This window comes from Erithacus rubecula, assembly GCF_903797595.1.
Source record: "Erithacus rubecula genome assembly, chromosome: 15".
Classification (NCBI taxonomy): Eukaryota; Metazoa; Chordata; class Aves; order Passeriformes; family Muscicapidae; genus Erithacus; species Erithacus rubecula.
Window position 1 is genome coordinate 11,235,339 of NC_136667.1, and position 27,448 is coordinate 11,262,786.

General features: G+C 39.3%; 1 protein-coding gene across 2 annotated transcripts in view; it reads left to right on the top strand.

The window, feature by feature from the left end:
- The window catches only part of COL4A5 (collagen type IV alpha 5 chain), a 75,770-nt gene that overhangs the window by 40,241 nt on the left and 8,081 nt on the right, over window positions 1–27,448 (top strand). The window contains exons 19-44 of one of the 2 annotated variants that reach the window (XM_079318564.1): window positions 383–515; window positions 1,052–1,225; window positions 2,046–2,129; window positions 3,362–3,454; window positions 4,054–4,124; window positions 4,345–4,536; window positions 4,969–5,137; window positions 5,791–5,883; window positions 5,971–6,075; window positions 6,648–6,745; window positions 7,012–7,162; window positions 7,800–7,931; window positions 11,108–11,266; window positions 12,094–12,183; window positions 12,968–13,117; window positions 14,373–14,471; window positions 15,430–15,519; window positions 15,836–15,975; window positions 16,718–16,844; window positions 18,079–18,159; window positions 18,662–18,760; window positions 19,313–19,363; window positions 20,116–20,301; window positions 26,607–26,740; window positions 27,091–27,163; window positions 27,294–27,365. In XM_079318564.1, coding sequence (XP_079174690.1) covers window positions 383–515; window positions 1,052–1,225; window positions 2,046–2,129; window positions 3,362–3,454; window positions 4,054–4,124; window positions 4,345–4,536; window positions 4,969–5,137; window positions 5,791–5,883; window positions 5,971–6,075; window positions 6,648–6,745; window positions 7,012–7,162; window positions 7,800–7,931; window positions 11,108–11,266; window positions 12,094–12,183; window positions 12,968–13,117; window positions 14,373–14,471; window positions 15,430–15,519; window positions 15,836–15,975; window positions 16,718–16,844; window positions 18,079–18,159; window positions 18,662–18,760; window positions 19,313–19,363; window positions 20,116–20,301; window positions 26,607–26,740; window positions 27,091–27,163; window positions 27,294–27,365 — 3,046 coding nt within the window. Of the gene's footprint in view, window positions 1–382; window positions 516–1,051; window positions 1,226–2,045; window positions 2,130–3,361; window positions 3,455–4,053; window positions 4,125–4,344; window positions 4,537–4,968; window positions 5,138–5,790; window positions 5,884–5,970; window positions 6,076–6,647; window positions 6,746–7,011; window positions 7,163–7,799; window positions 7,932–11,098; window positions 11,267–12,093; window positions 12,184–12,967; window positions 13,118–14,372; window positions 14,472–15,429; window positions 15,520–15,835; window positions 15,976–16,717; window positions 16,845–18,078; window positions 18,160–18,661; window positions 18,761–19,312; window positions 19,364–20,115; window positions 20,302–26,606; window positions 26,741–27,090; window positions 27,164–27,293; window positions 27,366–27,448 lie in introns of both variants that reach the window. The other variant, XM_079318565.1, reaches the window with a different exon arrangement.

The following is a 27,448-nucleotide window of genomic DNA, read 5'->3' on the forward strand; positions in this document are numbered from 1 at the left end:
ATCTCTGGGTATGACACTAAGAGCATCAGAAAATATTTCATATATACACTAACAAAAATAATGGTTTCCTTCTTTCAATATCAATTCTGTGCTCTGGGATTTGTTAGGTCACAAACACAGGCTAGACTATAACCTCAGACCAGCAGGACAGAGTCAGCCTCACTGAAGCCTGTTGTGACTGTTGGCTTGGCAGGCAAACAGCTTCCTATTGGGGAGTGCTCTTTACTGGAATTTTCCTTGGTAATTCATTGGAGTGGGGAAAGCATCCTGTCATTGGCATAAAGTTCAAAGTATGTTGAACTTTCCCTCCCTCACATCTCTTTATGATTCCAATGACTCTTTTCCTGGCAAGTAGTTTCACATTTCACATTCACATTTACAGGTTGTTCCAAGACCAGGCATTGATGCAACAGTGGGACCAAAAGGAGTTAAAGGATTGCCAGGACTTCCAGGAGCCAAAGGGGAGCGTGGGTTCTCTGGTAGGCCAGGCCCACCTGGCTTGCCAGGATCTCCAGGTAGGGGTGCAAGCTTTAAATTAAGTTGTATGTTCAAACATGTGATTGGGTATTTGGCTTCACAGTCTTTACACACCCCTTTTAACAGAAGGCAGAATATTTAGAGCTACCTTTGAGCTTGAAGGGTAGTCTTGAACTTCTGGGGATAGTGTGAGGAATTCTGAACATTCAATGCCCTTGCTGTGATGAACTGAGGATATTAGCTTAATGCTCCTAGGGGTGATTATCTCATATCACTTATCTATATTATACATTGTCCATTGCACTACACAGAGAAAGTTTTGTGTACCACAAGTCTCGTAGGAGAGGATCTGAGTCTACAGTGGGAGTGAGCAGTAACACGTGTATGTGCTTCTTTCATTAGTCCTGGTTTGTTTTGGTAGGGTTTTTTTTTCCCCCATCATAAACTTAGTTGTTGAGTCTCAGGTCAATTTTTCAAACATCTCTAAAAATGTGAAATGTATATTATTGTCATCCTTGCAAAAATGTGATGTAAGCCATAAACCTAGCAAAGAACTAAGTCTTTCCTCTCTCAGGGATCACTACTGTTGGACCTCCTGGCCCACCTGGCTTACCTGGTGAGAGAGGACAGAAGGGAGATCCAGGTTTACCTGGAGTTTCTATTCCTGGGCAACCAGGAGTTGAGGGACCACAAGGACCACCAGGACCACCAGGTCCCCCAGGGCCACCTGCTCCATCTGTTGCTCCTGGTAAGTGATGATCACATAAACAGCAAGCAGAAGAGGCGAAACAGCTTTAGGTTTGGGTTTCTGTTTGTTTGTTTGGGTTTTTTAAATTCCACCTCCAAAGCTGTCATTTATGTGCAGCTGAAGACCATGAGATTCTATTCCTATACATTCTCCTAGTTGCTTCTATTGCATATCAAGACATCTGTAGGAGAACTTTAGGCTTAAGGTACAGAATTTGTTCCCTACTAAGAGTTGTGATAGCAGGAGAGTCAAAGATGTAACTTTTCACAGAATTCCAATTTCATTTCTTAAATATTCTAGTGTGTAGATCACATGAAATTAGCTTTGGAGTGGGCACTGTGGATGAAAACAGCTCTTTTTTTGGTATAAGGAGAGTGGGGAATGGCAGATGGAATATAAGAACTGGAAAGCTGTAGTGGAGAGGGGCTAACGTGTTTCAGGGAGGAATTTAGCATCTAGATGATATTGGCATCTGAAGAGCCCTTGCTCTGATGATGATTCATAAGCATGTTTTTATGATGAGGCTAAATATCAGAATGAAGTGTAGAGATGGAAGTGTGTAGGCTGTGGGAAGCAGTGGTAGATGGTTGAGGTTGTAAAGAATTTGATTGTTGTGTATTGTATTGTTTCCTTTTGAGATTGAATTATATGTGTGGGTTTTCACCAGCAGTCCTGTCTGAATTGCTAAAATGTTTGGTCTGTGATTATGGTGGTGTATTAGAATATCTACTCAAATACATTTTTGTACTGAATACATGTATTTGGTGCTGCTGTCAGTCTAACACAAATAGATAATAAAACCTCTCCTGATGTTCCTTAGGTGAAGGGTTATGTGAGCAAGGGCCGCCAGGTCCTCCAGGAATTCCAGGACAGCAAGGTTTTACAGGAGAGCGAGGCCAAAAAGGTGCAGTGTCATCAATATATTTTCTATTTTTCTCTTTTTTTTTGGAAGCCTGGTAACAAATGTAAAGATTGCATTAAATAATGGTTAATGCTGCCCCTTCCCAATAGGGTTTAATGCAGATATTTCATGTCTCTGAATAAGAAAGCTGTTTGCTTTCAGCTGTTTGAGAGTAGGATACTATTTCACCTAATATTAAAGCACAGGATTGACTGAGGGTACAACCAATGTCTAGCATGGATCTTGAATAAAATAAAATGGAACTTGAGGTTTATGAGTATCTCCCAGGCAGATAGAAACCGAGTGCTTTGTAACAGCACTGGCCAAGTCTGTGTGAAAATGTTTTCTAGTTCATTAATAAATTTGAAATTTTTTATAGAAAGCAGCATTGAAATTATAAATACAAGATTCCTAATTTGAGTTGGTCAGTCTGCAGTGAGATTTGTTTGTTTGCTAAGCAAAAGAAAGTCATATTTAATATATATCCTTGTTTCCAAAAAGACAACCTTGCAATGAGGATCCTGATATGGGTAAGTGAGAATCTTTTCCTAGCCCAACCATGGACATCATAAATTACTTTAAACAGCTCACTTAATTCTGTACTCACTCAAAGAGAAGTATTTTTTCTCATGGAGATTGTAGGGATTAACTAATTAGCCTAAATGAAATGCTCATATATTACACTGATGAATGTCACATAAGTCTGTACGTGAAGGAAATTCCTAAGCTTCTTGAAACAAATCTTTTTTTTTTTTTTTTTCTAATTAAATCCTTCTGGTCTATTTTCAAATCAATGAAACATTCCCAGTATATATTTTACACTATTGAAGTTTAATTAAGTTTGGAATTTTGATGTATGTGGTTTAGAGTTATAGTTAGAAGTGTCAAGTGCCTACTTTAAAAGAGGACACTTTTGCTGAGAAAACAAAAGTCCATGGTTCTATTTTCTATTTTTGAAAGCAGTGATTTTGTTTTAATTATTTTGCACTGTCATAAATGCATTCTAATAATATCTGATATTGGTTGTCTGACTCCTAGTCACCAAAAAGCTTCAGTTTAACTTGTGGGGGCAGGGGGGAAGGTTTCTAATATTCAAGCAGTAATTATTTGAAGTAGTCACTTTAGACCTGGTATTATAGATCAGTAGCAAGAAAACAGTCACTGTTGTGCTGAATTCTTTTAATATTTTATAAAACCTGATGCTCAAGTAAGTTTTTCAATGCAAATCTTTTTAGGTGATAGAGGAGACACATGCTTCAACTGCATAGGAACTGGAGTTACTGGTCCTCCTGGGGAGAGAGGACCACCAGGACCTCCAGGTAGTCCAGGTAGGGCTAGACTCTTCACTAGTTTGCTTAATATGTTCCATAAAGTCACTTTTTTATCAGTGTGTCTGTGTACAATGGTAACAATATATCTGTACATTTTGTACAAGTTCAAATGTGCATTTGTCAGCTCCAGTGCAGAGTTGGTGCATGTTGTATTTGGAGCAGTTGGAGAAACAAGATGGGCATGCATAAAACACTCATTCTTTGAAAATCTAGTCTTTGAAAAGTATTTCTCTGTTCAAAGATAGCCTTGCAACCATTCTGAATGTTGAAGGTTTAGGGTCTGCTGTAGATTTAACTGAGAGAGAAAAATTAGCTTCTACTACTACTATTCCTGGAATAATGGAGGAGCTGGTGCTTTTTAAAAGCATGATATTTTTTTTACATTACTGATTCAACTTAGAGTAGCAAATTTGTTTCTGCTCAAATAAAATGAAGATCTCAAAAAAAAAGCAAACACCCCCCCCAAAAAAAAAAAAAACCAGAGTAAACTTTGTCTAGTTTTAAAGTAACTTAGCTATTATCAATGAAACATCATGCTTGATATTGCAGCTTCTCCAGATTTATGTTTTTCTTTTATGTTTTTCTGTACTACTCAGGTTCTCCTGGTTTTCCTGGACCAAAAGGTGAAAAGGGGCTTCCTGGATTAACTGGCCTTGTAGGGCCACCAGTAAGTGGTGGTATTATCTTCTGGTGGGGAAAAGAGCATCTCATTTATCTTGCATGATAGGTAGATCTGTATGCAATAGATGTAATTTATTGTCTAATTTTTTTTGTCCATAACTACCTTGAATGCATGATTCATATATTGTTCCATACTCTGAGAGGGAGTGAAAAAAAAGCTAAGATACCTTTTTTTTCTTTTTTTTTTTTACTTTTTCCTCCCCCAGGGCTTTCCAGGCACCCCAGGTGCTCCTGGCAGGCCTGGTCCCAAAGGAGACCCAGGGGATGTCCTGACTTCTCCGAGAATGAAAGGTGACAAAGGAGACCCTGGCTTCCCAGGACCTCCAGGTCTCCCTGGTATAGATGGCACTCCTGGACGAGATGGACTGCCAGGTTTGCCTGGCCCTAAGGGGGAACCTGTGAGTTCCATTTTTGGCTGTCTTTGACTGGATGGATATTTTGGGAAGTCCTGCATGCATTTGTCATAGTGCAGATAAAATAACTGGCACAAATGCACTTTCTCTGTATGTGATAAGGCAGGAATTCTCTTCAGTAAACACCAATCTAGCGATGATACACTGGGGTACCTCCCCAATCTGCCAGTGCTCTAAAAATAAGCCAAGTCTCCTCTTGGTTGATGTCAGAAGGTCCCTTCTGCCATCATCTACATTTCACCTATGTACTGGAAGGAGCTAAGTAGCAAGCTCAGGCCTGCTCTCTACCATGCTAGCAAGGTTTAGGCAGCTAATGAGAGCTGGAAGGATAGAAACTGCCAGTTTCAAAGCAGAAGCAATGAAACACTTCACTCTTTTGATGCATGACCTTTCCCATCATGCTCTTTCTTATTTCAGGGAAGTGTTGCATTCAAAGGAGAAATGGGTATTCCAGGTGACCCAGGGATACCAGGTCTTCCTGGAGAAAAAGGCCTTCCTGGACCTCCTGGTTTTGGTCCACAAGGCTCACCTGGTGAAAAGGGCATCCAAGGTGTATCTGGCCGTCCAGGGCCTCCTGGTGTTCCAGGTGAGTTGGTCTCTGTGTGCTGTTGAGCAAGTACTGCAAAGTCAGACTTTGCCCTTTTTGCTCTAGTTAGTTCTCAGAACATAATGCTGCTTTTAAACTTTTCCTAGAGGCTTTGTATGATCTGTTATTTGTGAGTTCCCTTACTGAGGATCCTCATAGAATCACAGGGAGAGCAGTATTTGTGCCATGTCACTTTAGGCATGTGCCTCACCTTCTGCCCTGACTTCCAGGGTTCTCCTTCTCCACTGTCTGCAGTGGAAATGCATTGTAGCTACCACTGTATGATTGCCTATACTGCAGCTACAACACGTTTAGCAAAAAAGGGGATGCTTTGAACAAGTTTGCTTTTATTACTTTCTTGTCAACTACACAGATCCTAATCAAGTTCTGCTGGTGTCAGCTATGGAAAATACCATTCACATGATGGTACCTAGGATGAAGCTATTAAAAAATAACAGTTCAGAAAAACTGTCTGAATATTGAACAGGGCTTTAAGCCCCTAAGTGCTTTGTGGGGCTTGGGACCTATTGAATAAAGTATTGTTGGTGTCTGAGTTCTTTGTAAGCTTGGGATGGGACAGGCATCTTTTTCTGCTAAAAGAAAAGCAGAAGAGCTCCTACTGCATGACTCATATTTATAATTTTTGGTTTTAGGTCCAAAAGGTGAGCCTGGTCAGACTGTTACAGAACCAGGAGTTCCAGGTCCCCCTGGTCCTCCAGGAAGAGATGGTGATCCAGGTCTTCCAGGTAAAGCAGCAGCTAGATATCCAGGGAATTCCAAGAGCTTTTTTATTCTGATTCTGGATAACTATGTTGATATTCTTCTTTCTACAGGAGATCCTGGTCAGCCAGGTCAGCGTGGTTTACCTGGCATCCCAGGTGCAAAGGGAGAGCCAGGTATTCCTGGCATTGGACTTCCAGGTCCACCAGGCCCAAAGGGTATGTTTACTGCCCTGTTACCATATTGTACTAGCTGAAAGAGGTGACATAAGGGATAGTGTCTCTTCACTTTTTGCTAGTGAGTTGACTTCTGTCTCTAGAATCCTTTAAAAAATGTTTGTCCTAAAGCTATACATCTTTATAACAGTTTCAGAAATACCAGGAGAAAAAATTGCTGAGCTCTTTTTACTCTGTTCACTACCCTGCTCCTTCTCAGTAGCTTACATTCTTCAGTAAACCAACAACACACAAATGGGTAACATTTGGAAATGAGCTTGAGTCAATAAATGGTCTCCAAATGCTGCCTCAAGATGTTAATGTTTCTGATGTGAACTGCTTGTGATTTTTGTAAAAGCTCATGGGAGTAAAAGCATAGGGAGTGCCCCCTCTGAGAGTCCCAGAGACCCTTTGTGGCAAAGGCTGAATTCTCAGAAATTCTCTCAGCTAAATGGGTACCCCTTCAAGTATGCTTGGGCTAGCACAGAATCTCTTCATGGGCTTTAGGCATGTCTGGAGAAGCTGTTATAATGCTCTCTGATGTCCTGCTGCCCTAATTTTCATGTTGTTTGTAGGTTTCCCAGGGACTCCAGGCCTGCCTGGAGCTCCAGGAACTCCAGGTCGCCCTGGTCTGGATGGACCTCCTGGACCACCAGGTTTCCCAGGACAGAAGGTCTGTGTTTGTGTTTACTATAAAACTTCCATTTGAGGTTTTTCTGTGTCACTGGGAAGATGGTGAGGAGGATTTCACCTCTTGTTCTCAGCTTTTGATGGTGGGGAAGTAAAAAGTATTTTACTTGACATTTTGAGTGAGGGTAGTAAAATAGAAATTGAACTCTAAGATGGTGGCCATTTTTAATTTGTTACTTTCAGCATTTTAGGAGAGGCTAAACATAGAAAATTCCCTTTCAATTTTTTTTTTTTTTTTATTTGTTATAGGGAGACCGTGGATTTGGAGTTCCAGGACCACCTGGGCCCCCAGGACCCCCAGGCATAAAAGGAGTTCAAGGACCTAAAGGTGATCCTGGCTTCCCAGGAAACCCTGGTCTCCCAGGCCGGGCAGGCTTTGATGGAACCCCAGGCCCCAAAGGTACTGAGAACTCTCCCCTGTTTCATCCCTACTGAACTTCTTAAAGCACAGCTATGCTGGGAGGCATATGGCAATGAAATACAAGCAGTGCTGACTTTAGAGCCATTACTTCAAAATCAGTTTTTCCAAAGCAGACACACCTGTGTAAATGGAAGACTGTGTTCTCAAAAGGCAGCTAAGGGAATAAATCCCAATGTGTGGGTCAGTACTAGAAGGTCTGTATTCTAAAGAAAAATAATGTTTATATGGGGGTAAAACTTTATCAATAGAACAATTGTCGTTTAGATGCATTGTGCTTCCAAATGCACAGAGTTAGCAATTCATTTACCCCTGCTCTTGACCACGGTCTGTACAAGCCTGGTTTGCTGGAGAGCATCTTTTGAGCTTGATGCAGATGATGGTGCAATATATGTGTTTGTAGCCTCAAACCATAAACTTCATGCAGTCTTTGTTGAGTGAGGACACATCTCTGGCTTTGAGAAATAGCCTCTGGAGTGTGGTTTTTTTTTCTCTGTTAGGTCAATGTTTGTTTGCATGCAAGGACAAGATTTCAAATACAATGTGCAGGGACTCTGCTCTAAAAGCAAATGTCTCTGACATGAGTTTAGTATTTGACTAAACAAGAGTGTTCTTTTAGGTGACCCTGGACCAAGTGGACCACCAGGACTTCCAGGCCCACCAGGCATCCCTGGCATTGGTGGTCAAGGTCCTCCTGGATCTCCAGGACCTCCAGGTCCTGTTGGCCCCCCAGGTAAAACTTACATGAATGGTTCCCATAGATTATTTCTGGCATATACAAGCAGGTACACAAGATGCTGAAGGTCCAACTTGATAGATAGACAGTGATAATTAAGTACATATCTCTGAAGGGAGTTTGGTTGTCTTTTGTCTAAAAGGACTGGTGATGAAGATCTTGTTCCATCTCTGCACAGAAGGGTACATATGCATGTACATCATTCTATTCATTAAGTTTGTCCATGGAAATTTCTTTTCCTTTCATTCAGTGAATGGGCTTGCTGTGCGCCAACTCTTAATGTTGCAAATATGTGGCAGTGACAACAGTGAGAACACTCTTTGTAGTCTTCAGCATCCTTTGCACTGAAGCCCTCCCAAACCCATCCAGTTCCAGTCTTAAATTAAATATTTAATTCTGCCATGCCTGTAGAATTGTGTGTGTTGCATGTCTGAGCTACACTATTTGAATGTGTTTTTGTGTCAGCACTGGACTTGGCATTGTTTGCAATGCATGCTGGCAAAGTCTAAGCTCTAAGACTGTGGATCATGGATTGGTTGTTCGCATTCAGGTTTTTATGACCTGTGAGCTGAGATTCAGCAAAGTGCTGAACTTGAAGGTAGGCAAGCACTTCAGTAAATAGACCCATGGAGCTTGAATTCTGCTCACAAGTGTAGTGTGGGTCGTGTTTAAATCTGAGTGGGGCAAAAAATGTGGTCAGGACATCAGCAAACCTGGAATGTGCTCAGTGTTGGGAGCTAGGGACAAAAGGGGTTGGGACAAGGCACACAGGGGCAGCAGTGGGTCCTGTGCCTGGCTTGCTGTGCTGACTGTAGGGTCCTGAGCAGCACTGGGGGCTAAATTGAAACAGAAGGGCAACACAGGCTTAGTGGGGTGAGGGAGGGATGTATTAGTGTGGCTTTGAATGTTTAATCTAATGCATGTTCTTTTGTCTGTGCTAGCCAGAGTTTGATTTCATTTGATCACCAATTTATTCTACAAAATGCCAATGTTGACAACTGCACAATGTTTACTAGAGTTGATGGATTTGAAATGCCTCTACTTTCCCTCTTCAACTAATCAGTGTGGCTATTAACAGCATGGGGCTCTGAAATCTGGTGCATGCTGGAAGATCCCGCTTGAGAAATCCTTATTTCACTTGGCACTGCTCTGTCTCTGTTTTGTGCAGAATGCCTTACATTCCCTTCTTCCATCCCTTGTGTGTTTTACTAGGCTCTTTTGACTCTGTTCCTTTATGCAGCATTAGGGTAAAGTTTCTAGGACTCTGTTTTTCAGGTAATTTGGAAAATCTTAGAAGTCCCTGTTGAGAATTTTCTTTCTCTGCACCACCATTTACTCAAATAGTTGGCAATAACTCAACATTTTTCCTTTTTTGAATATGCGACAAATTACTTTAGAATGTACTGTGTTGTCTATATTGTTCTAATCATGATGTGGTTACATTTTTGAGACCAGAAATTGGTTTGACATTAATTTCTATTTGAAAAAATATCTTAACTATTCTGAGTATCGAGTTTGTCCTATATATTATGTTCTCTTTTTTTTTTCCTCCTTGCTGATAGAAAGCCCTTGAACACAGAGCATGTATATCCCCTGTTCATCATCCAGTACTGTTTTTTTTTCTCTGCAAAATAGCCACACCAGGCACATGGCTTAAAGCAGTGATAAGCTGCTGTCAGAGGGGAACATGCTTAGAATTAAATAAATGGAAGTCTATAGCTAATGCCATCAAGAAAATTCAGTGTCTTTTCAACATGCAAAGAACACATGATGACATCACTCCTAAACTTGTTCCTGCAGTTGACTGTGGGGTCACCATTACAGAGTTGAAATACTGCTACCTTGGAGTTATTTATGAGGTTTTGGCATGGTGGTCAATTATTTTAGATTATGCCAGGGCATGCAACATACCATCTGTGAGTGTAACAATACACACTTACATAATAGAACTGAAAGAATGTGTGAAAATATTGGAAGGGTTTTATTTGTGTAATAAGGAAGGAACATCTTTTGAAAATCCCCATTTGGAGGGATTTAATAGAATGTGGGGCCAATCAATGAGAAGCTGATTGATAGGATGTACTCTGGAGTTCAGAAGGGGTCCAAGCCATTATCTAGAAATCAGAGTTTTGTAGGAAACATACCAGGAAAAGCTTCTTCCTGACTTTTGTAAAAAATACTAGACAAGGAAAGAGGGGAAAAATTATTTTTAAAATGTACCATCAATATTTGAAAATATGTCAGTGTTTGGGGTTTCTGCATACAGTGGTAGCTGCACTTTGAAAAAGATCTCCAAGTTTCTTTGCAGTCTGGTTTCTCTTAGCTGTGTTAACATTGAATTCTTTGTATTTAGATCTGTTTTCAGTAACTTTGGATAGATTTTTTTTTTTTTTGTCTTTGTTCTAATCTATATGTGCTTTATTTTGTTTCCTAACTTAATGACTATTACAACTGCTTATTGCTCCCTGTCTCAACTTCCTGATGAGCTCTAACTCGTTGGCTTTTGAACCTCAGGTCCCCCAGGTACTGTGGTTTGTTTCTCAAAGCCTTTTCTTAACTTGACATTTATCAATTCTCCTTTTTGGTCAGCTACATTTCCAGAGTAAGCATCTTCACTGACACTGTGCACTGGAGGGAAACAAGCTGCCTGCTTGCTTCAGCAGTGCCTCAGCTCAGGGTCATTGGCATTGAACAATCTTAAGCATATTTTGACAATTATTTTTCATTCAGGGAAAATACAATGTAGTGAAGAATTTTGCTGACCTTCAAAAATATTTAGCAAATGTTATCTTAGAATGTAGGAAAATTGAATAATTCATGGAAATATGTGAATCTGAATACCTAATTATAAAATACAAACTACTCTAATAAATTCGGCTTTTTCTTTTAATAATCAGACTTAATATGTTGTTAAAAAGAGGTTTTTTCCTTTTGGATTTTATTTGAATTGCATTTTCTGCACCTTAGTAAAATTTTAGTCATGTTTCTCTTCAGGAGAATATGGCCTTCTAACACTTAGAAGCCATAAAAAAATAAATGGTTTTAGAAGAATATCAGGGTTTTCATCAGTGCTAGGAATGGATTGCAACTAAAATTATTCCTGTGGTACTATACCCAGACACACAGATCTCAGCCTTGTTTGATCTTTTGCTAAAATGTTGTGTCTCAACAACACTGTCTAGGGTTGCAAGGCATTCCAGGGGAGAAAGGGGATCCAGGTCCTCCAGGCTTCGATATTCCTGGTCCTCCAGGTGACCAAGGATCTCCAGGATATCCAGGACCCCCTGGACTACCAGGGCCTCAGGGCTCACCTGGGCCACCTGGCAGGGATGGAATACCTGGACTTCCAGGTAAGTTCATGTGTTTTACCTGTGGAGAAAGACCAAACTACAGTTACAGGTGTAAGTTCTTTATGCTTGGCCATGCCAGCTTAATGCAATTAAGTGTTTATCCTACCTATTTAAAGCTGGATATATGTAACCATTACATCTCATATTTGAAAAAAAACACATTGTAACAGAATTTGTTGCATCAAAATCCCCGCTGCCAATATTTCATACATTATTCTTTTTCATAACTTTCAGACATGACTTTGATTATCATTGTTATGTTATTTCTCTAATTTATTTTGTGATTTTTTTCTAGTCACTGCTATAATTAAAAACAAAATGTCTAAAAAAAATAATGATATATGCTACTTAGTTTTAAGTATTAATTTCCTTATTTTAAGTGTGAGACTAAGCTAGTCTGTTTTGCCCTTTGAAATATAAATATTAAAAATAAATTTTGATAATCTCTTGAATAGAGGGAGCAATACAAAAGATTCCAGAAGTAGAAGTACTTAATAGTCTTCTTGCCTTTCAATAAATTCAGGTTTGTTCCAACTACTGTTTGTGTTCCAAACCAGGTAACTAAACCTCTTGAAGACATAAACATGCTTTCTACCATAGCAGAGCAGTGCCAATTTTCTTCTCAGGGCCTAATTGGAAAAATTTCCACAATTTTCAAGTGACATTTTATCTCATTTTAATTTGTACGATAAATGAGTGCTTTTAATTCCCTTAAAACAGTCATATGCTGGTTAATAAATACAATAGAGATCCAGAGAAGCAAATTCAAGGTACCTGATAGGTTTTGAGTTTCTGTTCAGAATGACAATGTGGTTCAATGCTTTTAGGTGCCAAAGGTGAGATGGGCATCATGGGAGCTCCTGGTCCTCCAGGGCCTCCAGGAACTCCTGGAAGGAATGGTCTGCCTGGCTTGAAAGGTAATGTTTGTTTTCTTCAACCCTGAAAGGGACACAGAATGCTGTTTTCCCTGTCCTGTGTTGAAAGAGGTTTTGTAATACTAACATCTAGGTTTTAATTTCTGGGACCTGCCTAAGTTATAGCCTTGTGACAGTGCTGATGTTCAGAATTGCTTTGCATTTTTAAGCCATAGTATCCAATCACTATTTAGTTGATATCATTAATTATTAGCTATTTTAGAAACATTTCCTTTGGATTGATGGCATTAAAATAGGGCAATATTTTGAAGTGTGTTTTGAAGTCTGCTTAAAACAGCAGTAAGAAGAGAATCAGTAGGTTAGTGTTATGGAGTAATCAAGAATTATCTATATAGGTACCACAAAGAGTCTCTTCTTTCTGCATTTTCCCAAACTTCTTGCTGGAGACAAATTTTGAAAGAGTTTGGTAGAAGAAAACCCGATTCATCTCTCCAGAACAAGGAGGCTGTGAATCCAAAGCTGCTGTAGCTGTTGTGACCCTTTGGTGCTGGTGGCACAGCGTGGTGGGGCACTTGGAGCTCTTCAAGTGCCTCAGGCAGGCACAGCTGCTTCCTCTGCTGTTCAGAGCTGACAGACATCTCTGTGCACTCCATTCACTCTGCTTTTTTCCAGGGCTAAAGATGCTGTGGAGCACCTTCCATAAACTGCCTGATCATTTGATGAATTCCAATTCCATTAATAAACCCTATGTAAGAAAAAGCATGACAAATACATTAGCATACCTTAAGGTTGTTTTTTTTCCTTTTGTTGGCTGTACTTACTGTAGGTAATAGTGGATTACCTGGTCCACCAGGGCCTTCTGGACCAGTGGGGCAGAAAGGCATCAAAGGTGAAGCAGGTCTGCCAGGTCCACCTGGAACACTTGATCCCAAACAGCTGGGAGCAAAAGGAGAAAAAGGCGAGCCAGGTGTTCCAGGTAAAGAATTTTGCATGTGGATATGGGGAGGTGGTTTGTTCTCTACACATAGTGGTAAGCTGTGGCTGAATCTGTTACTGTTCATTTACTCTTACAGAAATAAATTAGCTTGGAATATAAATGTAGTTTAAGGGTCTTGTATGTAGGCTTTTTTTAAAGGGATTTTGGGACTACGTTCCTTTTTATGGTTAGCTTGCAATGTCCTTGCTCATTATTACTATTACTACTGTTACTATTATTACTGTTGCTACTATTACTATTGTTACTATTATTTGGCACATGGCAGTTTTGTAGTAGCACTAAGGTGCTCTTAGCAGGATTACAATTCAGTCTTCTAGGGATGAGAAGCACCTAAGCATGGTGAGAGAGTTTTCATAGTTGCTGTGCTGGCTGCATTCCTGCTATCTCAAAGGCCTTTGGGTCTTTGCCATGTAGGATGACATTGCTTAGGTCATCTGCTCATGCACCACCTCTATATTCCCCCTTTGGATGTCTCTCTGTACCACTTGTGAGCTAAATGTCATCTCTGTGTGTGTTTCTGCTTGGCAAGTTGGCAGCCTGGAAGTCTTTCTCAAGTCTGAGTTCTCTCATTCCTGCTGGCTTCCCCCTCCTCCCCACCAAGGGGTCTCCTTTGAACTCTAATTTAGTCTTGAGAAGAGTCAAAAATATTCTACCCTAGAGCGAGTCAGAATTCTTTTCCCTGATGTTGTCCCAGCCATTATGGTGCTAATTTACCTATTGTATTAATATCTTGCAAGCCTGGATAGGATCCCAAGACACTATTTTTCTTTCTCTATGTCAGCAGAGCAACACAAAGTTCTTATGTGATAACAACCACATAGAATTTGTAAAAATCTGCTAAAACACCTGCATTAAATTTATAGCTTATTAGTCTCAAAGTGATTTTGGTGTAGCAATGTAATTGTATATAAATAATCTAGGTGAATGCAAACGTTAGAATGGAGTCTTCATCCAGAAGACAGCCCTTTGAATGAAGTATATTGGCATTAGTCATGAACTTGCTTTTCTTTCTACTTACTTCTATTGTTCCTGTTCTGTAGTAATTTTAAATTTTCAAGTACAAATATTTTGTGTTCTGTGATACTTTGCTAAACTAAGAGGAATTATATTTACTGAATAAAAATTCCTGTTTGGCTTTTTATTCATCTATAGATACATCTGATCTCTTTAGGTAAAAGAAAACATACAGTAGTAGTGATAGTAATAATAATAGAATGTGTCTTTTTCCCTTGAGGTATTCCTGGTTTATCAGGCCAGAAAGGTTATCAAGGTCTCCCAGGTGACCCAGGCCCACCAGGACTTAGTGGCCCACCAGGTGTGCCAGGATTGCCAGGTCAGTAACAAGGCTGAACAGTTCTGATGAACAAAGATTTGCATATGTTTTTATCACATGGAGTTGGGATGTTAATGAGCTTATATCTAAACTAGCCTTAGGGATTTGTGCTTAAAACTGCAGCACAGTTTTGAGACATTTAAAGTCATTATCCAAACACATGCTTGTTGGAGCCCTTTCCTTCAAACAGACCCAAGAGCAGATTTAAACTGATTCCATTAAAGATTAAGGTGTCTTTTAGGATGACTGGAAAAGTACTTGCTGCTTGAACAAGCAAGGTGACTGCAGCATCTGCATTTCATATGTTTATTTTGTATATTGCTAAGCATTATATTTTGAAAATGGCCTAATGGATGTATTGCAAAAGCTGTCTGGATGTCAAATATTTCCTTTAAAGAATTGCAAGGAACGAGAAAACTAATTCTGTTGCACACCAGTTCTCTGTATAGCTATAACAATTTATCTGAAATCTTGAGTCCTTGCTTGTTGTGTCTAATCTAGGCCTTGCTGTAAATATTTTGTTGGGTTGGGGAATATTGTTAACCATCCAGGACTCAGAGTAGTTTGGGTATTGTAGGTTGCATTTAATTCTGTAATAGAAGCTGCTAAACACTTGTTGAACATAAGAAACAGATAATGTGTTTGTTCTGCAGGGGAACTTGTGAGACACCATGTCACACCAGTGCTGAATCATTTCAGATGGTGACTAAATCCTGGACTGAGATTTGACCTCTTTCATTAAACTAATCTTCAAAATAAATAAGCAGTGGCCCTGATCAAATCTTGGCTTGCAACAAACTTACTACAAATAAGTCTGGAAAAGCAAGTAGGAGCAGTATGAGGCCTAAACTCCAAATTCATTGCTTGTAATCAGATGATAAGCATGTTCATATGAGGATACATGGTATCAGAAACCTGTAATTACTGCCATTAATGAACTCAATCACACATTTTCTAGGCATCAAGGGAGACATGGGGCTTCCTGGGCAGCCAGGACCAACAGGACCTCCAGGATTAAAAGGAGCTATGGGAGAGATGGGCCTTCCAGGTCAGTTTCTGTGCTTGAATTTTACTTCATTTGGGCCAGTGTTCTCCTTTTATGTACTCTAAATATGACTTTGCTTGTGTCCAGTATATAATAATAGCAATAAAGATGAGGATTGCATAAAGCCCTACATACGTAATTGAGATTTTTAGGTAATTGTTTTAGTTGGGTTTTAAAAGTAAAAAAAACATTAGGTATTCAAGGCCAGCTCAAATTGTTAGGCCTTTCTAGTTTGGTTGCTGTACTTTGAATGATTTCTGTAAATTACTGCAGAAGCTTTATTTATATATTTTTAAATTTCATTTTATATTTTGGACAGGTCCCCCTGGGCTTAAAGGTAACCAAGGAATATCAGGACGTCCAGGGCAGCCTGGGCCTGCAGGATTTCCTGGACTGAAAGGGGAGAAAGGTGACCCTGGTCTTTCAAGCACTGGTATTCCTGGTCCCCCTGGACCAAAGGTACCTTAACAAAATTTTTCAGTTGAAAACTCCATGAGGAAATTAAATTTTGTGTTGATTTTTTCCCCCAAAACTATTACTTAATTTATACTATGTGTAACTGTAAATATGTATATAAATATATCAGTAACAAGCAGGATTGACTTTTCAGGTGAGATAAAAATTTCTCATTTTAAAGGTGAAAATATTTATATATGACTTAATCAGGTTAAAGGAGAAGATTGTTTACCAGACTTTTCAAGCTGGGTTTACTTAGTGGCCTGTGACACTTCCATAGTTCCTAGGGATTTATACAATTAATATCATTGTTCCCTGTCTAATTATGTAGTTAATTCCTAAAAAATTAAGATGTGCATTTAAGAACAAATTATTAATAATATAGCATGGTTACTGCTGTTTAAAATTTTAAAGCTGCACTGGTTTATTTTTTATTCTGCATTATCATGGGGTAAAAATCTCTGATCCTGCTGGAAGAAAGGAAGAGGCTTTTTTTCTTTAACATAGACCAGTTCTGAGGAAAACCATGATACTGTACACAAAATTATAGAGGAAAACTGTTGAAGTCTTTACTGTTGCTGGTTTTGCTTAATTTTGTGTTGAGATGATTCACATCAACTGGATATTAAGAAAGTTGTACACAATATACTTGTGACCTTGATGTGATGGTAGAATGGGGAACATACAATAAAGTCCTTCATATCTTAAAAAGTCTGGGTTCTTATTCGTGCTTAATGTTTTCTAGGGAGACCTTGGCTTGCCTGGATACCCAGGTAGTCCAGGCTCTAAAGGTGCAGCTGGAAATCCTGGTTTGCCTGGATTTCCAGGCAGTCCAGGTGCAAAAGGAGAACCAGGCCTTCCTGGATTCCCAGGTAATTCTCAATTGTTTTTCATTTCCCCTCTTGCTGATATTGGTACAAACAGCTAAACACAGGGGGTGACTGGGGTGACTCCAGCTTCTCAGAGGTTCTGGCAATCTGATAATGCTTCTAAGCTCTGTCCTGTTGGAATTGTCACAGCAAGAGCATATCTGTTAGAGTGCCTTCTGAAATTATCTGGCTCTGAGGGGATGGAGCAACTCTGTTAGTTAATACTCTCCATAGCACTCACTCTTACCCCCAAACACACAAATATTGGAGTAAAAAAAAAGTATCAATATTTTTTCTTCATGAATCTATAAAAAGTACCATCCTGGAAAATTTAGCACTTTTTTTCATAGCATTTATTGTCCAAAAATATGTTAAAAAGAGAAATCTCTGAAATAAAATTAAATTAGGTTTGCACTTTGTTCTTTAAAAAAATATTAATAGAGGTTGTTAACAGGTATATGTCAGTTTTTAATTCAAAATTTAACGAAGCAAAGTTTTTACCTCTGCTGCATTTACAGCACTAAAGGCTGTTTTACAAATATGCTTGAGCTGCTTTGATGTAGAAAATTAGGAATTTACAACTGTGGTCATGACAACAGGAAGCTTGGAAGAAAACAAAACCTGACCCATGAACCTGGCAGTTCCAACCCTCTCATGTCATGCCTAAAAGACTGAACAGCCACACGTGTATTGTGACACTGCCTTGATCAGGCTCAGGTGCTGTTCAGAACTGATGCTGCAACAGATCAGGTGTTTTTCCTGCTTCCCAACTTCCCACTCAGCTCGTGCTGTAGGGGTGAGAATCCAGTGTAAACTCTTAAGACCATTTTTATTAAGTTCCTTTTTCAGGAAGGGAAAAGAGGATTGGGGAGTTTGGATTCAATCCCAGTTCATAATGCTTTCAATTTTTTGTCAAGCAGAAACAGTGTCTCTAAAATGGTAACTTTCTAGCAGACTTCCAGAGTTGCTGTGTCCTTGGCCGTGAGCAGTCAACAGTTAAGAGGAGGCTTGAGGGTAGCAGTAAGGGCAGCTGTACCAGTATGTTTTATTATTGTACATTTCTTGCTTTATAATTCATCTGTTTAACCAGCTGTAAGTCCACAAAAATGAGCATTAATACAATATCTTGGTAGAATTAGCTCATTTGTTACTCAGGGCATCTCAGATTGTAGCATTTCAAGATCAGCTGAAAAGTCAGTTTTGTTCATTATTTGATTGAAATGCCTGTACTTTACAGGAATGCCAGGAATTCCAGGACCAAAAGGTATTGAGGGACCTCCAGGTAATCCTGGCCTGCCTGGACCACCTGGGCCAGTAGGTGAGCATGGACAGTGCAGCAGAGATCAGCTTCTTCTGTGAAAAACATAACACTTCCTTTCTTATCTTTTTAGCATAATGGAAATGCATGCACTTAATTTACTGAAATAAAACAGTAAAGAAAGAAATTTTAACTTTCTTTTGAGGACTTGTATTTGCTGTTAATTAATTAATTATTGAAACAAGAAATTAAGCTTCTGTGCTTACCAGCTTTATGCTAAGTATTATAGTGGCCTAACCTGTTTTTAAAGGAGCAAAATCCTAATTTATTCTAAAGGAATGCATTATATTTTTAGCAAACAGTGCTTTCTTGAAAATTCACTGGCTTAAAAGCCTTTTCAAAATTGTCAGAGGGGAGAGAGAGAAAGGTTTAATTTTTAGATGATATCCCTGTAAATCTTTTATATCATTACCACACCTTTAGATTCAGATGGTGGTGAAGAGGATGCTGATTTTCTTTACTGCAGTTTAGACTGTGCTCATGTGTTCTGTCCCTGTTTTAGGTGACATTGGTCGTCCTGGCCCTCCTGGTCCTCCGGGGGAAAAGGGACAGCCTGGTCGAGATGGTATCCCTGGACCAGCGGGTCAGAAGGGCGAGCCAGGTTGGGTGTCCTTCCTGCTGCTTTCCTCCTCTTCACTCTGCAGTGACATACCCTGCTTGCTTGATTCTTGCTTTCCTATAACTGCCCTTACACCTTCAAAGCTGCTCCTGTGGTTTCTGGCTGCTGGGTGGCTCACAAAGGGTGCTGGCAAGCTATAGGGAAGCACAGGACAAGAATTCACTCAGCTCTCCTGGATTTTATTACCTGGCTTTAACACCAGCCCCTGTTCCTGTATTCCGTGGTAGCTGTATTGCTTCAGCTCAGTTGCACAGTGGATAAACAGCATAATCCCTGCTCTAAAGATAGATTTTCAAACAAAAATGCTAACATAGTAACTCCCAAAATTTGAAAGAACATGCATTGCAAGAACATGCATTCAGTAGCAAAACTACCAACTTTGGGGAAGCCTGGTGAGTGAATGAGAATCCAAGTAATCTCAAGGGATCACTTATTTAGATGAACTCCACTTTCATTGTTCTAAGCCTCATGTTTCTGTTCCTGAAGACCTGAAAGCTAAATACTCATTTTTCTCTAAATCTGTCTTTTTTTCAGGTCTACCAGGTTTTGGGCGTCCAGGACCCCCAGGACTCCCAGGATTGTCAGGTAAAGCTTTTCTGTTGCCCTTTTTAATAAAGGGTCAATGTAAAATATATTTACACACCAAACACAAGAAAGGGTGTGTTGTATTTTCTGTAACAAATGAATGCTATAGCTACAAGTAATTTTTTTCCTCAGCAAACTGTTTTAAATTAACCATAGCAATAAAGACATTTTATTACTGACTACTGTATTTTATGCATTAGAAATTGTGCAGCCAGAATAAATGCACAGAGCAAGAGCCTACTGCATTGTGTGGAACTTTGCTGATTTCTGTCAGAAAATAAAGCATTCATACAACAGATAACAAATGAAGCTGCTTTGAAAGTATAGGTACTTGATACATTGCTCTTCTTCATTGCATCAAAGCTGCCAAATTCTCCATGCTTATTTGAAAATTTTGCAAGTATGTCTTAATTTTCAGCAATATCTCAAGAAAAGGATGAAGGCTTAATATTGACAGCTTTCTTCACAGAAAGCCTTATTTGTAGACTTACAGTCTCCAAGGATGTTTATGAATTGCAGCATCATTGACTTAGACTTTTTGACATGTTATAAGCTATAGCACTTTCTCCTTCAAGAATTATTAGCCCTCACTCTTTTCTGAGTGTTATACAATTCTACACTGAGTCACTCTGCAAATAAGGGGAGTTCTGGCCAGATTTGTGGCTTCTGCAAGAGAGAGAAATGTCTTTGCAAGTTGACTTTTGGGCTTTATATGAATTTGTAACAGTGTTCACAAACATGACATTTTGCAGGGCAAAAAGGAGAATTGGGGTTACCTGGCCCACCAGGACCCCCTGGACTTCCAGGTCTGAAGGGAGAACCAGGTTTCCAGGGATTCCCTGGACTGCAGGGTCCACCAGGTCCACCAGGAATACCAGGACCACCTCTGGAAGGTCCTAAAGGTAGCCCTGGCCCACCGGGTGTACCAGGAAGACCAGGTAAGAGCATGATCCATACCTGTGAACATCTGCCAGTACTTTGATATTTTGCTGGTAGGTCATCAGCCTTTAAATTGGCTCAATTTATTTGGATGGATAAAGTCAAGCCTCATGGAATAGGTGTGTGGGCAACCAGAGTATTTTGTTGCCAAAAAATCCCAGTATCTATAAATAAACCAGCCTCAGTTTCTCTAAATTCCTGATGCCTGGCAGCAAAAATCAAAGGTGTTTCCACCAGGAGGTTCTCCGCATGCTGCCTCAATAGTCACTCACAAGCACGATACAACCTTTGAACACCTGAGACCTTTGCAGTGCTGTCACACGATCAGCAAACATCACCGCACACAAAAAACCTGAAAGTAACAAACCCCATCAATCTAAGAGTCATGAAAATCAAATTCCCACTAGCATCCCAGCATGATCAGATTGGATACTGCTCCTCATCTCCAGGCCATGTAACACAAGTCATTGCTCCATTGTGTCATGTGGTTGCCATGGACTCTTTGCTCCATTGTGCTGTGTTCATCTTTCCATTCCATGTTTGCATTTTATTCCTGCACCAACTATTTCGGGGGATGAGAAAACTCTACACTGAGTTAACATTGCTGAGCAACTACCTGGCCTGTATTAGAAACTGATTTCTGTTTTGTGTTATAGTGTTTATTTGCATTTAGATACTGCTCTTGAAAAAATCTAATTTAAATGAACCTGCCACAGGTCCAGCTCACACTTATTGCTGGATCTTTAATCTGGAAGTACTTTGCTACATCTAAGATTCATCTCACATAACAGGCTTGATATTCTCCCTAAAAGAGACTGCTTTCAAACCAAGCCATTGGTTGATGACAGGGATTTTTTCCTTTGCATATTAATGGTGAAGTAATATTTTTATTTATTGCCCTCAAATTATTCTTTTATTTGAAGACTTTTTCTGAGGAAAGTTAGTTTTGAATTAGTACATTTGTAAAATTACTCCAACACAGATATTGTTGGGTTTTGGGTATCAAGAGAGAATTTAGCTTTGCAGTATACACTTGGAAAGATTTAAAGGTTTGCTTTTCCTCATGCTTGCTCCTGACATGAGAGGAGGCAGTCACACTGAATAACATTTTTTTAATCAAATTTTATCAAAATATTTTCCCTAGAACTGAAATTGAATCATACGTTATTATCAATGGCAATATGAGTTTTTTTCTTTTGTAGAGTATGCTATGAACTCATATACCCTGTGTTAAAAAATGAGTCATTAAAAACATTTGATTTTAATCTATGACACCTTAGAACTGGGGCGCTGTTTGCCAGTATAATGAGGTTTTCTTTTAGTCCCAGTAAAAATACTTCCATTGTATTTCATCCTAAACCTGCTTTGTGTGTGACTGATGTGAAACAACCATCCTGTGGGTAATAATCCCCAGCCAGTCACAATGTCTTCCTGGTTTCCTATTTGGTTAGTGGAATGAGGAGTGCATGCCTTCCTCTCTGTTCTGGATGAAACTGGCTCCCTGCTGTGCCCCAGGGGCTCTAACCAGCCAGTGGAGCATCCCTGCAGCATGTTTGTAGCCCCAGTTTGCTTCTGACTTTGTTAATTCTTCTATATATAGAGTACTATTGCAATTAAAATTTTGGCCCAGGGCAAATTGGTGATTGGTCCATAATGCCATAGATTTTCATTTTTAAAAGTTTCTTGAAATAACTCGAAACTTTAAAGAAGTCTTTAAAAGTAAACCAGGCTAAGCAACCTCTGAGGTATAATAAAAGTACCGAGATTCTCTGCTCTGCTGTAGCATTGGGGTTTTACGGAGCTGCTCATCCTGTTCACACTTCCCTGTCTAAATCAAGTGTTTAGTGATTCTGATCAGCTGGGAAGGTGGACAATGATGGGACTCATTTTGTGTAGGTTTATGAGCAGGGGAAACAACCAGTGAGGTTCTGCTCAGCCATGTTCTCTCTTTTTCTTTCTTTCTCTTATTTCCATTTTTGTTGCATGCAATGTGTAAAGTGAAGCATTTGTTTTGCTCAGTTATGTGTGAACTAATGTGGATAAACCAAACTATTATTGCAGTTCTGGTACAATCAGCACTCCAGCCTTTTGTTTCTGATGATAACAGTCTATTGTTGGAATGCTGATTTTGTAACATTTCAGCATAAGACAGTTACTCATAAAAGCAGCTTTGTGGCTGTCAAATTACCCCTTCTAGGGACAGAAATAAAACCAGAAGCTGTTTGCATGTACTGTTTGTTGCTGACTTCTGGGTATATTCTAAGATTAGTAAAAGAGATGAAGTCAAACATGATGTAGCTGTCTGACTCCAGTTGAGTTAGCCTTAAAATAAGCATTGATAAATTTATTAATTCATTATAAAATCAAGCCAATTTCTACATCAACAGAACAATGCTGTTACTCCACATGTCTGTTTTCCTTGCTATGAATAATAATAGTTTGGTGTTTTGCATACTGTATGTAAATAAATATTGAGCTAAATCTAAAAAGAAAGGTTTAGTTGAATATGTTAGTTTGTTGGTATTTCTAACAATTTTGATATTTTTCCCCTTGTTCTAATGATGACCTTGGTGAATTCTGACCCCCTACTCCCAGGTCCCTCAGGTTAGCCCCGTAACTCCAAAATAATAACTTTGCATGAAAATGAATGTATTACTTTTGTTGTGTCTAATTGCATGAAAATGAATGTATTACTTTTGTTGTGTCTAAATGTAGATATGCAGAGTCATGTTTCAGACATACCTTTTAATTTGTGGGGGGAAAAAAATGCTCAGAGTTGACTTTCAACTATATCTTCCATGTTGTTGTAGGACAGACATTGGAAGGACACAGTTGCTTTGCCCATGGTGAAAGACCATGTGGGTCTAGATTTACAAGGCTTTTATAAAGAGTACCTAGCTGTGAAACTTGTTTTAACTAATTTTTCCCTCAGTACAGTTGGAAAAAATATATTCAGCTTTTTTTTAAAAAAAGCATTGCACTGTGCTCCCATGCCTTGTTCTGCATAATTATGTGTTGCAGCTTGGGCAAGTGACAGTAGTCATTTTTGTGCATTTTGTAGCACCTGCTACTGTTGATTTTGGATGCTCTCAAGTGACTTAAATAAATTAGATGCTTCTTTTGTACCATCAGTATCTGTAGGAAATTTTATATAGACTAACAGCAGTGTTTTAGATTCCCAACTTAGAGCCTTTTAAGTTTTCAGCACAGAGAAATCCTTATTTCCATTGCTTAGCTTCGCCCACCCATTTAGAGGAAATGAGAAAAGTTCTTCCTTCTACAAGTATTTAATGAAAATAAAGCTCACAGCCATGCCCTCTCTGGCACTAGGTCAGTGGGACAGAATTAATGAGAATATAGTAATTTCCAGATGTGAATTTTAACTTTAGTGTATCAGCACAGAGCACAAACTGACACTTGGGAAAATCCTAACATTTGTGTCCAGACTGAAAATGACTTGGTATATCTATTTAATAATAATGATGTCTTTAGGTTTTGCTATGATGACTTTTGGGCAGCAAAGAAATTATATGAAAATTTAATAAAGGAATACATTTTAGTTTTCAGCCTGCTGTTCTAAGCACCACAAGGTAGCAAATGTAGTAGCCTCTAATGTTTGAATCCTATCTTTATGAAGCCATGTTCAAAAAAAGGGAATATGGCTTTACCTTTTAATTTAACTGTGGTCACCCAAGCAGTAACCACACTTTCAAAGACAGCTGCCATCATGGAGTGCTGAGAGGAACAAAAAAAATTGCATCATATTTTGTTCCATCTTGTGGCTGTAATCAGCCAGAATTCAGTGATGAATTCTATGATTTAAAAATCATAGCAGAACTTAACTATCAGTGAAATATAGTTTATAAGTGCTTAACATTAACAATGAAATGTCCATGTCATTATTTTTAACAATGGTATTACAGTTACTGTTTAAAATAATTTACCAAATGTGTAAGGAATAGTGCTGTGTGATAAACATGATATGTATTTATTGTAGTTTTTAGCTGCAAATTGCATGGTGATGTGTTGATATATTTAAATCATTTCATTGACATAAGCTATGCAAGTGGCAGAGGAGCTAAAATAATATATTAACTTAGGAGCATTGTAGGGACAACCATCTTATCTTTTGAGAGAGGACATTTAAATCATTTTTCTAAGGATGTTATCACATGCCATTCTCCATATAACCTTGAGCAGGCAAATTAGCATATTGAAATATTTTTATCAAGACAAAAAAATGCCAACAATAAAGACAACTTTCTAAATTTGCAAGTTCTGCTGTATTTTTGTCTACAGCATTTGCAGCCCTGTTGATTCATGTTAATCCTGCTTACAGTTTCACAGAGGGCATAAGCCTACTTTTCAGTCCTGGAATTGTGTTCACAGATAGTTGAGCCTCATACCTGATCAGTGGTGATAAGTCCTTCTGTTAGTCACACTTCCCCCCTGCCCAAAGCAGAATTTTGCTCAAGAGTAAATTGTAATTCACAATGTACCTATTTGCCAAGCTCCGGGCCCTGTAAGGCTGAATATTGTCAGTGAAATGGTTACATTGTCCAAACTCTATTGTGAGCAGGACTAACCAGTTATAGGCCTTAGCTGTAATGTTAAAGCAATAACACATTTTCTAGTGAAGCTTTAAGTCTGCTGTTAAATGAAGTGTCAAATTTGTTTCAGTAGAGCCTAGTGACCAGAATAACTTGTATCTGAAAAGACCTATGTTTGCATATTCATGTGTGGATTTATGCATGCATGTGGATTATACTGTAAATACAAAATATGCTGGTGAAATGGGTTGTTGTGTAGTGTATATGCTGTCATCTGTACTATTTCTAACTAGTAATCTTGTTTTGTACTGTGTGATGTCTGACCCTTCTAACATCGATCAATGGGCTTTGGTGAACTCTGATCCTCCCAGGGCCTCCAGGTTAGACTCTTAACTCGGGCAATTTGTTTTACTGCATTGCACTTGATATAAGAAAAACAGATGTTTTCCTGTAATTCTGTGATTGTCTTTTTAAGGGCTGTGATTACTCTGCAGACCATATGGGTTTGGTTAACATGCCCCAGATGGTAACCTGGTACAATTTTCCATGTGTACAGTACTAAACCAGTATGAAAGGGCAAAATGAATACAAAAATTCCTCGCATCATGGGATGTTTTCTGTAGCTGAAACTGCTACAGGATATCTGTGAAATCTGGTACAAAATTGCCATTGATTTAAAAAGGGAAGGAATTCTATACTCAGATTTGCATGCAGAAATATAAATAATCAAATTTATCCATTGAGTATAGACAATAGGGATGTCAATGGAGGTGTTAAGTTATTCAAGGTTACAGGACGACTGAAAATCCAGCTCACTGATTAAATGTTGTTAGATTTGTACTACAGGAGATAATGTCATAACACTGTCCTGCAAAAAAAGTCATTTTGTTAATCCATTTGTGAGCTCTAACTTGTAAAATGTTATTAGCTGTTGTTGCACTTGGTTATTGTTTATTTCCCCACAAATTAATGCTAGTTGCCTTCCATTTAGCTGGTGGGACAAAGGTGGAGGTCTCATCTTTTAGTTTTCCAGATATCAAAGTTTCTTTTATACCCGCTGCGTTGCTTTGGATTAATCTGGCTGTAGAAATGGCAAAATATTTAAAGACCAGCCCAGTTTCTCCATTAGATTTACACAGCATAAGTCTACTAAAGACTAAAAAAAAATCAGTTGGAAGGAGAGTCATTCAACATTAGAAAGTTTCTGCAACTCAGGTTATGTAGGCAAGGCAGAATGATGAGCTTCTGCTGCTCAGGAGACAGTGCACGTGTGCTCCTTAATAGGTATGTCAAATTCTAACAAGAAAGCAGCATTGCAGTGTTTACACTGTATTGTGTTAGTGTTGAGACTAGCTTACAAAAGGAATTCAGGCTGTTAAGAAGCACTTAAGACATGGTGAATGTAATGCAGATCAGCAAAGGGGATATTTGTACCATCTAATTTTGGATTTCTTGGCTCCTAGTGAAGGCACTGGTCACCAGTAAGCTGCTAGTGCAGGGGAGCTGCACTGTCTTCTGGAAAGACCTGCTTCATCAGCTAGATAAGGGCCCTCAGTTCCTGATTTGGGTAGTGCAAATAATACCTCTTATTTGTTTTATTTCTAGTTTACCCTGAATTTAGCATTGAAATAGAGCTGGAAAGTTAAGCCAAAATATCTTTTTGCTGTTGTTGTTTTTTTAAATACCGAAGGCACAAACTGGGGAAGAATGAGCAATATATACTGATGTGTGCTTATTTGTTCCACCATGTTAAGGTCCACCAGGCCCAGAAGGTCCACGAGGGCCACCAGGCAATGGAGGACTTAAAGGGGAAAAAGGGAACCCAGGTCCACCTGGTCCACCTGGCCTGACTGGTCCAAAGGGAGATCAAGGACCACCTGGACGCCAGGTAGGACAAGAAGTGGAGTTTTCCTCTAGTTTCTAAATCCAATAAAAATGGAATATATTTGGGTGGAACATGCAATTTAACACAATAAAATAAAAACAAAAATGTGGTACCTAATACCTTGTCTTGTAGCAAGGTAGAGGATCTTTCCTTAGCTATCTCCCAGTATCTAGGCAGGATGTGCCTGCTGTATTCCTATGGGAATATATGCAGCCTTGTGTTCCCACTCTCACTGACAGCCCCCATGGCCTCAGCCCTTTCACAGTGTGTTTGGTTGTCCCCCAGCTGCCTGTTCCATTCTGCTTCTCTGGAACTGCTGAGATGAAAGAATAACGTGAGGCTCTTCTCTTTAGGGGGATCCTGGTCGTCCGGGTCTGAATGGAATGAAGGGTGACCCTGGGGTTCCAGGTGTTCCAGGATTCCCAGGTATTTAACCAGCATTTTGAGCAAAAACCTCCAGACACAGTAACAACAGCCTGTTTAGGCCATTCCTGCAGCAGACTTTGTAGAACAGCATGTTTCTTCACAGAGTAACTGTGTGAATTTGATGTTTCAGGTATGAAGGGTCCCACTGGACCCACAGGACCCACTGGCCTGACAGGCAGCCAGGGACTGCCGGGCCCCCCAGGTAGGAATCTTGGATAGTGGCACTGTCCCTTTTGCTCCCTGGCAGTAGAATTTGTTACAAAGATGTAGGACTGGGTTGGTCTT